General features: G+C 35.3%; 1 protein-coding gene across 4 annotated transcripts in view; it reads left to right on the forward strand.

Moving 5' to 3' along the window:
- The window catches only part of LOC150096041 (brefeldin A-inhibited guanine nucleotide-exchange protein 3), a 377,536-nt gene that overhangs the window by 223,395 nt on the left and 142,005 nt on the right, over positions 1 to 12,136 (forward strand). For all 4 annotated transcript variants that reach the window (XR_016549919.1, XM_090408931.1, XM_090408932.1 and 1 more), the window contains exon 25: positions 1,793 to 1,972. Coding sequence is in view for 3 of the 4 variants with exons in the window: in XM_090408931.1 (XP_090265057.1) it covers positions 1,793 to 1,972 (180 nt within the window). In the remaining variant the exon portion in view is untranslated. The remainder of the gene's footprint in view (positions 1 to 1,792; positions 1,973 to 12,136) is intronic.

Below are 12,136 nucleotides of genomic sequence, written 5' to 3' on the forward strand. Positions count from 1 at the left end.
AAAAACTTCAATATATTTCATCCAACGTTACGTGGACTTTGTCAGCGAGATAGATTGTTACCTACATTCAAAAGATGAATCACAATAACGAGCCATAATTCATCTGCATATTGGCTTGTGTTTCACTCACAGCTGAAGTACATGATATTACACTATTAGAGTTCAAAGGAATAGTTATAAAAAGTTGCATAGATAATAATAATAATAATAATAAAAAGGAACTCTTGAACAGTTAATAGTGATCACTTCCCAAAACTTGGATATCGGTATGCACTGTCATTGATTCAGGTTCAGACAATTTCGTAGATTTTCACATGTTTTTAGGAAAAGACTATGAAATTTGAACTTGGTGTAATGAAGAAGTTTAGTCTAGTTAAGCTGAACTCTGTGCCTAGTGTCAATAGTGTGGGCAAAGCAAGGCTAGACTTGTCGGATTCCAAAAATCTAATATAACCTTGATGTTCTTCAGTTCTAATTAGTAGTACTTGATAGACACTTGGTAAGGAAAAAGATAGTAATGCATCCTTTGTGGATGGTAGAAAAGAGACAGTTTCCAAACTGGTTTGAAGGAAGTGTATAGATTGAATTTTTGAAGAATCCTTGCTATTTGTTCTAAGGTTCCTTTAAGGTAGGGTATTGAAATTCTTTTCACATCAGATTCTAGTGGAAGGATGATAATTATCAATAACTGCATTGATTAGAATCAAAGAACATAGAGTGTCATCGTCAAGAATATTAGATTTTTGGAATCTGACAAGTCTGGCCTTGCTTCGCACATTGTTGACACTAGGCACAGAGTTCTTTGGAACCAGACTAAACTTTCATTCCAGTAAATTGAAATTCAGTTTTCTTGGTCTTTTCCTAGAAATATGTGAAATTCTACAAAATCATCCGAACCTGAATTGATCAGACTGTATGCCAATCTCCAAGTTTTGGGAAGTGATCACTATTAACTGTTCATAAGGTTTTTCTTATTCTTTTTTTTTTATCTATGCAACTTTTAACAATTATTCCTTTAAACTCTAATAGTGTAATATCACATACTTCAGCTGCGACCAAGACATGAGCTAATATGCGCATGAATTAGAACTCATTATTATTACACCTCCAAGAAGTCCAAGACTCATCGATGGAGGGCACCTACTCTACAACTCTCCATCTCCAACTACAGCAAAATCATCTACACCAATGCCATCTACTACCCACCACCACCATCACAGACAATCACAAACATCCATGCCCACAGTGGGATTCGAACCCACAGCCTTTTTGGCTGGAGAACAGATACACTAACCACCTTTTGAATGTAGTTATGGTCTATCTCCCTGACAAATCCCATGCAACATTGGATGAAATATATTGGAGATTTTAAATAAAATTCTATTTAATTTTTGCTACATGTGTAAGCTGTAAAGTTACTTTATAATGCTTTATTTCATGCCATTCGTTCTTGAAATTAACTATGAAGGTGGTACTGGCATTTAGTTTCTTTTCATGCTTTTCTTGGTATAATAGATATCACTGATGCAAAGTCTTGTCCTTTGATTATGGTGCCTATAACTTAACATACAGATGAACAAAATATTTAATATTTTGGCTATTATAATACCATATTCATTTTATATAAGGTTTTTTTCTTAATTGCTGATTTTCCTATGTGGAAAATGCATTCAGTGGGAACAATTGAAGCTTAGCACTTGTTAATAAATTTTATGTAAATTTGTATATAAAACACCACATTCTAATGATGAGTGTATTTCTTTTCAGTAATTTGTAATTATTGTTTTAATAGGCAGCTTGTCATAAAGATAGAGTTATTTCAAAGCGAGCAGTGACGGCAATCCATGATATTGTTAATGCTTTACTGTCAGCCAATTCCGAACTTCCTCATTTTCACTTCAACGAAGCTCTTTTTAAACCCTTTGAAAATCTCTTATGCCTGGAATTGTGTGATTCCGATGTTCAAGAACAGGTAGGAGCATTTAAAAATGTGTATCTCTTTTCGTAGGAGAAAACATTTAAATACCAAATTGTATGCATATGTATATGTACCTACATTAAACAAGCATAACTTTAGTCTATAGTACACAGTCATTTCATTAGAATGAAAAAATTTGTAAGCCATATTTTTTTAAATAAACACTTTCTAATATTTGAAATCATCACAAATCACTCTGTGTATCTTTATATATATACAGAGTGATTTATCTACAATCAAATACCTTATTATACTTGGCACTGTTTTAAGATTTGAATTTTATTACTTGAAAATACAGTAATAATACATACAGTGATGGCAATTTGGAAATTTAAAAAGAAAGAAAAAGTTTGGCACACTGTTAGAAATCTTGTATTGCAATGAGTTCACAGTACCTGGCAGGCTGGAAAAGTGCTCAAAGCATCAAGAAAGTCTGTCTTGGTTGGGTACATTTTTCACTCTCTCCAATGAATAGGCTGCAGATTTGAATCCTGCATTAGGCATGGATGTTTGTGATTGTCTTTAGATAGATTTACAACATTTCATGGGCGGTAGTCACATAAAAGAAAGGTGAAACAAAGCAAAAAAATAATATACATATGATTAGGAGTTGTACTAAACAGATGTGAGAATTGAGAGATATGAAGAGGGGTTGAATGAGGTGAAAAAAAAAAGAGAGCCAAGTTTGTTTCCAAGATATGATGTGAGTGAGTGAGTGAGCTGAGATGAAGAACTGTTACTGCAAATAATTCAGTGCAAAGACTGTGTAGGAGAAATGATGTCAGTATGATTTTAATGGTCAGAAGGATGGAAGGATTTGTACTTGTGAGATGGATTGCACCAATGTGAGTTTGGTGGTTGGAGAAATTGTTATTCATTGAAATAATGTATAGTCAATATGTGGAGAGAACATGTGATAGGGATGACTCCAGTAATGACAGAACTTTTTTTTTTTGTTAAACAAAAAAGATGATGGCTAGAGCAATGTGAAAAGGAATATGATTGAGTAATCAACTTAGGCTGCTTATATAAACCATTCAAGATTTAAGACTTACTCGAATACCCATCAACTTGGTGGAGAGCTATCATACATATTCTCTAATGGTTGAGGTATCAGGAAATATAGGCTATGAGTTCTTAGCAATGATAAATGCAAAGGGCCAAAAATTATCATTAGTGAGATTTAGTTAGCAGAAGAGCATATCCTTACATTGAATTCAAGGTGGATAAGCAGGAGAGATGGGATAGTTTAAGGATCAAAGCTAGATAATTGGAAGGAGATTTTCACATAGCCTTTAAAGAAAGGTGGAGAACTGACTGGGGCTTCCAAAGTCCAGTCCTTTCCTTATGCAGTGTGCCATTGTTATTAGGTGTCCACCTGGATACTGAATGATTGAATGTGCTGGCAATTTGGGATATAGCTAATCAAATTGTATTTGGTATTGTTTTAAACCAGAACCAGCATGAAGGGTACAATATGAGATTGCCTTGCTGGCTGAGGGTGTCACTAGGTCCAAGCCCCAAGCCTCACCTGTTTTTATCAGGGGAACCAAGGCAAACAGTGAGAAGTCAATTACTGAAACTCAAATTCAACTTCAGCTGAATTCAAGAGATACCATTAGTGTTTGGGAAGTGTCAACAGAAAAGAAATGAAATTGGCAGAAGTACCACCTTGACATAATTGGTGTTTGCAAAACCAAAAAGATTAGAGTAATTAAATAAAAAATACATGATGTTATGTTTATGCAACAACAGTCACAAAAAGAAAGCACTGGCTGCAATATTCAGTGAAAACTTATTTGTGCCTATGATCACACAGAAAGTTCTACTAAAGAAATGGAGGAATTTTTGAAGTCATTAGAAAAGGTATTTGACAGATAAAAAGAATAATTGGTTATTGTTGGAGATATAATTAGCAGAATAGGAAATGAATACCAGGCATATAGAAGCATTTGGAAAAATTGAAGAAAAGAACAAAGATTGTAGTGCAACCCATTAGTAGGCATCTGTCTGGATACTGAACAAACAAGGCTGGTCTGACAATTTGAGATGATAGAAATTTAATAAAAAATTTAGCTGACTAAATTTTATTCTTATTGGCTTAAACCAAAACAAAAATGGTGGTATACAGCATGATGGCTTTGTTTACCAGGGTAATAATGTCTATGTTAAAAAAAAAAAAAGCCAGCTGTGTCTTTACCAGAGTGAACAGTGAAAAGTTAGCTAATGGAACAAACTCCAACTGAGCACAAATCAAGATAGGCATGATCATTGTACGAATTATCGATGAAAAACAAGTGGAACTGACAGAAGAATTAGAGAAACACCAAGTTGACATAATTGGTGTTACTGATATAAAGAAGACAAAACCATGTTGTAAGAATCTTCTAAATAGCAAATAGAAAATGTTATTTACTAAAATAAAGAGCCAAAAGGCTTCATTTCGGCGATGCAAATTTATAAAAATCAACTGGATATGAAATCCAGCATTATTTCAAAGCCGAATACAGAAACTATAAAAGTGTTGTACGAAATTTGACCAGAGAGCTTACAGGAATATACTCACCAGCATTTATGAGTTGCCCTAGCCGGACCTTATAGGAGAGATGATCGCTTCTCCTATAAGGTCTGGCTAGGGCAACTCGTAAATGCCGGCGAGTGTATTCCCGTAAGCTCTCTGGTCAGATTTCATACAAAACTTTTGTAGTTTCTATATTCGGCTTTGAAATAATGTTGGATTTAATATTCACTTGATTTTTATAGAAAATGTTATATTTAGGCATTAGTGATCAGAGAAAAGACTGAGTAGCTATAGTATTCAACAATAAACCAGAAATGAGGATAATCTTGAAAGCAATATTAAGTACAGTAATGTGGGCAAACATCAAAATGGGAAATTGCACAATGAGGCTTATTTGTATATAACGTCCTGCAGAAGGCACTACTGAGTTTGAGAAGGCAGCTAACATAAAGTAAAAGGAAAATTTGAACATTCTTGGAAATCTTCACAATAAACTAAATATGTGTAGTCTTGTATCATTAAAATCAAAAATAACGTATAAAGCAGTTAGTCTACTCTATAATTGATCACTTCCTGTATCAAAGATGAAAGGAATGCACATAATAAACATTAGTCAGTATCTCAGCTTAATGGGAGGAAAAATGTGATTGGCACAGCTGGTGTGAACAAGTCTCTTCCTAATTGGACAAATGCCCAATGACAGAAAACTGGCATAAATTAGTCGTATGAAATTTGACAGAGAGCTTACAGGAATATACTCGCTGGCATTTATGCTGGCAAGTATTAGGTTGTTGCAAATGAAATGGCCAATTTTAAGGCCAATTGAAAAAGAAGAGAATAAAAAGAAGAAGAATACCTGTTTAATCAAAGTAATCTCCAGCAGCATGCATGCATTGCTGCCAATGTGTGGCAAGATCATTTATACCACATTCATAAAAATCAGTGTCTCTGGAAGTGATGAAGTCCTTCACTGCCTGATAAAGTGATGTGTCGTTGGCAAAGCATTTCTTGGACAAAAAAATGGCTCAAGTGCCAGAAAAAAAGTGGTAATCTGTTGGGGAAATGTCAGGCGAGTAAGGAGGATAAGACACAATTTCGTATCCCAAATTGTTGATTTGCTGTATGGTTGACACTGCCGTATGTAGTCGGGCATTATCCTGAAGCACTAGGACTCCATGTCTATTCACAAGTGCTGGTTGCTTAAGGCACAATTTGTCATGCATTTGCTGCATATCTATACAATATTGAGCTGCATTTATCGTTTCACCTTGTGGAAGGAATGAGTAGTGAATAACACCAGCATACAGTAAACAACATCTTCATTGGATGCAGAGGTGCCTTTGGAGTCCTTCCTGGAGCGTCTTTCACTCCCAACCACTGCGACGAACATGTACAATTGTCGTAGAATATCCACTTCTCATCCACAGTCACAATTCGTTGCAGGAACCTTTCTTCTTTACTTCTTAAGAGAGAACTGCACACTTCCAAACGTTGTGCTTTGTTTTCATCAGTGAGTTCGTGAGGCACCCACTTGTCGAGCTTCCTTACTTTTCCTATTATTGCCAAGTGCCGTGAAACAGTTGAGAAGTGTACATTTAGTGTCTGGGCGATCTCTTGTACAGTTTATCGTGGATCTGATTCGATTAAATCCTTTAATTCATTCGAATCAATGGAGGAAGGACGATGGCCATGGGGTTCATTTTGTAGCCTCAAATCTCCTGAGCGAAATTTTGCAAACCAACGGCGAGTGGATCTCTCTCCACTGAATGCTTTATTGATGTTTTTTACTGCAGCCGCTGCAGAATTTCCCAATTTGAACTCGTAAAGGTATAGCAACCTTAATTGAATGGGTTCCATGATTGACGTGATGTCAGTAGTATTCAATGTTTAATGCTCGTTGAATGAAACAAATACTACAGTTGCATCACCCACGTGTGATGCTGTCACGTGACATAAAAAATTTGCATATACCTCAGCGCTTGCTTTCTTCAGCAACCAGTAGAAACCTGACAGTCATTCAATGGCCATTTCATTTAACAACCCAATATATGCTCTTGGAACTTCAAGAATAGGGCACAACTTACAGTATTTCTTTAATTTAAAGTTTAATTAACCTTTATGAAGTTTGAGCGGAGCTCATGTTATGTTTAGATAAAAATGTTAATATGAAGGTAGTAATAATATCAACTTGATCATGTGTAGTAAACCCTCACTATAGTGAATTTAGGGGAAGGGGCAAAAAACTATTCTGATTTCATTATTCTTGATTTTTTTTTTAACCTAAATTTGTGATTTTATATGTACATATGAAGATTTCAGGTGAGTGACATTAATTTATGCTGAAATAACATTCAAAATTGTTATTTTTTATTTTTTTTTTATTATCCCATGGTATTATTACACCAGATCATAGAGATCAAATTTATGTATTTTATTCAGTACCTTTTCTGGGTTGTTATAAAAGTTCACATTTGGAAATATTCATACAATTTAGTAAATGCACTGGTGATGCTTCCTCGATGTTACAGATTTTGCAGATGGGGAAGACTTTTATGCCATTGCTAAACTTGATTGGTCTTGTGTGGCCAGTCGTGAGGCGAGAGATCATGGCAGTGGCACAGCGATTAAACTTGGAGTTGATGGTAGCTCCTGGTTTTTCTGCTGAATACCAGTGGTGAGTCATATCCTGGAGAATTGTTCTTCTTATGTTTTCTTTTTGAGTGGTTTTAAAAAGATCAAAAGCTGTGGTATCACTTGATGTTGCAGCCCTTTCTGCTACTTCATCTGCAGTTTCATTTCCCCTTAATCCCACATGGGATGGAATCCATTGGAAAATTATTTCAGAATCCTTATGTAGTTTGTTTATGTTTTTTGCTATGTCTCTAAGTATTTCTTGATGGCTAGTGTAGCAGTTCTTAATAGCTTGAAGGGCTGCTAAGGAATCTGTGAAAAATATAAATTCCCTTGGGTTTTGTTTATCCAAATGTTGCAGTGTTGTGTTAATGGCTATTAATTCTGCATGGTGTGAGTTGCATCCAATACTGTTAGTTGTTTTTAGTTCTGTATTTTGAGAGCCATAGATGAATATACCACTCCCAGAATTGCCATTTGGATTTTTGGAGCCATCTGTGTAGATCTTTATTGAGTCCGGTCCATATTCCATTATTTTTGAAAGAGCTAATGATCTCAAGATTTCAGGGTTTTCTAGGCTTTTTTTCTCATGTTTCCCTATTTAAAAATTGATAACTATATTTTTCCTGTCTTGATTTGGAGGAAATGTTGGGTAGTTGGCTATTTAATTTGGACAATCCAAGGGAATTTTATTTTCCATGATTTCATGCATTGTTGATTTTTTCTTTATTCTGTTTGTTGGTTGCCAATTTTTAAAAAGTTCACATGTTCTATGATGTGCAAGGTTGGCTCTTTTTTCTACAAATTTAATAAGATTTTTTTGCCACCTAATTTTTAAAGGAACAAGGTTGAATTCGAATTCTGCTATTTTTCCAGGAGTTGTATTCCTTAGTCCACATATGATTCTAGCTGCATTTTCTGAATTTATATAAGCTTGTCTAAACTGGTTTGTGATGTTTGCATCCAGATAAGCAAAGCATATTCCATTATGGGTCGGATAATAGAGGTGTATGTGACTAGGTTTTAGCATTGGCTCCCCACTCTTTACCCGAGATACTTTTCATGATATTTAGTCTTTTTTTTTGCTCTGAAATTTTTTTCCAACATTATTGATATGTTTATTGAAGCTTAGTGATGGATCCAGAGTAAGTCCAAGGTATTTGGGGTTTTCATTAAATGTAATTAGTTAACTGTTTAGCTTAATGTTTGATCTCCACTTTTTGAGGTGGTTATTAATGGTAAATACACAAATTTCTGATTTAGAGGGTTAATTTTGATTTTTCGGTTTTCACAGTATGTAGATAAACTTTCAATGGCATTGTTTAAGTGACCTTCTGCTGTTTCTAGGTTGTTGTGAGCTGAGAATAGGACCAAATCATCAGCAAACATAGCTATCTTTGTTTCTTTATTTATATTTTTATCTAAGTCGTGTAAGTAGATGGAAAAAAGGAGTGGCCTCAAAATGCTGCCTTGAGGGAGTCCTTGTCTTATTTTCACTTTCTTGGAAAAGGTATTATTTATTCTAACTCGAACTGTTCTATTTCTTAGAAAGTCATAAATCCAGTTTAGAACTTTCCCTTCTATTCCCATATGACAAAGTTTTTGGAAAAGAGTTTCTGCCTCCACACCTTATCAAGAGCATTGCTAAAATCTATAAAAGCTGCAATGGTGGATTTGGTAGGTTTGGTCTGGAAGTTATCTTGAATTGTCTGGGTTAAGTAGAAAAGTTGGTCAGTTGTGGAGTGATTTCTTCTAAAGGCAGCCTGAAAATGTGGTGGTATACTATTTTTATTCAGATAGTAATTCAAATGTTCAGGTATAATTTTTTTCCATCAGTTTGCCTGGAATTTAAGTCAGTGAAATTGGTCTATAACTTCTTGGTTGGTCTTGAGGTTTGATAGGCTTTAAGATTGGTATGATTGTGGCTGTCTTCCAGTCTTTCGGTGCTTTTTTCCTTATTTTAGGCTATTGTTGTATAGGCGAAGTAGCCAATCTAGGGCTAGAGAAGGAAGATGTTTGATCATAATTCCTTGTATGTTATCTGGTCCACATGATTTACTTATATCTAGACTCTCCAAGGCATCTCTCAATTCAGAGATTGTAAGTGGATCCCAGAATAATTTGTTTTTATATTTTGGGGAATTTGCAGCATTTTTCTGCTGTTGAGCCTGTTTTGATATTTGATGATCTTTCCTAGTATTCATCTCTAGGTTGCTTATATTTTGAAAATGAAAGGCCACAGTATTTGCAATCTCCCTGTCTCCAATTTTGATATTTCCATCTGGATCTTTATATCAAAATTATACAGTGAAGTGGCTCATAGAAGTTCCATGTCTATTAATATAGATAATAATAATAATAATATTATGTGACACCTCCAAGGAGTCCAAAGGCTCATCAAGGGGAGGGCACCTGCTCTACAACTCTCAGTCTCCTCCACTCTATCCACCAATTACACAAACTGCATCATCTAAACCAACGGCATCTACTACCCGCCACTAGTATTTTCACAGACAATCACAAATATCCATGCCCATGGCGGGATTCGAACCTGCAGCCTTTTGGCTGGAGAGCAGATACACTAACCACTTGGCCAATCAAACCAATGGATATATAATATCTATTTAGATATTGTCTAAAATTAAGCAGTAGACGTGTTATTTTGTTATACAGCATTTACATACCTGCATAATAAAATAGTAAATCCTGTATTGCAGGATTTACATAAAAGTATCTGCAGTAGCAAAAGGGACAGATGTCTTGAAATCTTAATGAATAATAATTAGTTTCATGTGCTTTTGCATTTAGTTTCCAGAGCACCTGAGTGTAATTAAGCAGTAGACACAGAAGTATCAGTTAGCAGCCTTGGGCCAAGATTATTGTCTGTAATACATTGGTAAAGAAATAATAAAAAAAAAGTATACTTAATGATGAGTACATAGATTTTTTGACCAAAAAACAAATGTGACAGATGATAACTAATACTGGGTTTAATAGGTCATAATAAAAACAACTAGTTTTGCGACATATGTTAGTGACTTCTAGAATAGAGAGAACAAAAAATACAATAAGCAGTAAACATGAATCGTTACATAACTAAAACCGAACATGTAGGGATCCATTACACACACACACACACACACACACACACACACACACACACACACACACAAAACTGCATGGAACATGGAAGCTATCATGGGTCAGTCATTGTTCAGTAGGTATGCATGATAGTTGGCAGAAAAGTTAAAGTCTGATGTGTGGAAAGATCTAATAAGTCACTTCCAAATATCACATAAAATCATTCATTGATTTCCGTTGAGTGTGCCTTGTGAGTAGATAATCATCATAGCCTCTCACAAGGCACACTCAACACATTACTAGTGACTACTACTAATATACACTGGTATATTAGTAGTAGTCACTAGTAATGGTGTATATTAACGATATTGGGGTGGATTTAACTCTGTTTGCAGATGATGCAAAACCGGAGAGTGATGAGGAATTAAGCAGATATTGTGGCCCTATTAAGAGGGCTTAAATAGATTGCATGAGTGAGCAACAGTATGGAACTGTCATTTTAGTGTTACAATGTATAAAGTTCTGACATTTGTTATGAACTAGGATCTGAAGTTCAGAGCTCACATTGCACAAATTGAGAAGTCATTGAATCAGATTATGGCAGTGATGCAGAGGATATTAACGTGCAGAAATAAAGGGGTTCTAGTTTCCTTGCATAAGATCTTGATCAGTCCTCTTATGAATTATTATGCACAGAGTGCATAATAATTCATAAGTGTATGGGACACCCTGGCCAGTCTTCTCTGGCTAGGGTGTGGGACATGAAGACTGATTGAGACAATGCAGTTTTTGCAAAGCCTTGTAAATGGGAGGAAGAGAAGGGATATGATTGAGACATTTAAATTGGTAAAGAGTGGTTACTGGGTTAATGTGGAAGCAATTTTTCATATAATGGTAGAAGGAGATAGAATAAGGGGACATCCCTGGAAGCTGTATGAGGAGGGTGTGAGCAGAGGCATAAAGAGCAGGTTCTTCACAGGTTCTGACATTGTGGTGAATATGGATACATTGAATTTAAAGCATGATTTGATGGGTTTCATCTGTAACAGTTTATACTTCCCATGATCAGTTGTTTGACTTCATGGAGGTCTGGTGTTAATACTAATAAAAGTCAGATTTAGATTTGTTTATGGTTGTTTTGCATTTGTTGCATGCTTCATTATAGTTTAAGAATAAAACTGGATTTCTTTTCTCAAGACACTTGCAATGCTGTTTCATCTTGAACTGCATTGGTATATCTATTTTTCAAACCATAGTTTGGATACTGAGTAGGAATTTAGAATGGAGTGAAGAGTGATCTTCATTCCACCAAGAATAATTTTTTGATTCACTTAATGCAGGTATTAAAATCCGGATAGTGACAGCAATGCAACAACCCTCAGGACTTTACTCTCCTATCCATAATCAAAGAACATGAAGTTAAGCAATTGAGGGACAAACATTCTTTGGGAGAGGAAGCTTGCACAAAATTATTACAAAAATAAGAGGTGATCTCTGCCATTTGCTTGAAAAGAAAAGATTAGGGGGGGGGTGAAAGGGTTAAGTAGTATTCTGAAAAAGGTTTAGGTAGTATTGCTTACAACATATACTTCCACATCTCCTCCAGCTTGGTCTTTTTTTTTTTTTAAAGATAAGCAGAAGTTGAGGACATTAAAGTTTCCTAGAAAGATAAATGACCACTCTTTGGATATTAGGCAGTAGCTAATCAAGCTTCAGGAATAAGTTGAACTGGTGAGAGCAGTGAGAATGTTAGTGAATGGGGACAAGGGAACCTTAAGCCTAAGGCTAAAAACAGTGAATTCCAGATTTGACATTCACTGTTTTTTTTTTGAGATTGTTTTCATTTCTGTTGGTCATTTTGGTGAAATGATTAATAGAAAACATCAACATGCAGTGAGAAGAGATACAGTCAGACAAGCTGCCTA

The sequence above is a fragment of the Typopeltis vanoorti genome, chromosome 19 (genome assembly GCF_054136105.1).
Source record: "Typopeltis vanoorti isolate ZY-2024b chromosome 19, IOZ_Tvanoo_1.0, whole genome shotgun sequence".
NCBI classification, from domain to species: domain Eukaryota; kingdom Metazoa; phylum Arthropoda; class Arachnida; order Uropygi; family Thelyphonidae; genus Typopeltis; species Typopeltis vanoorti.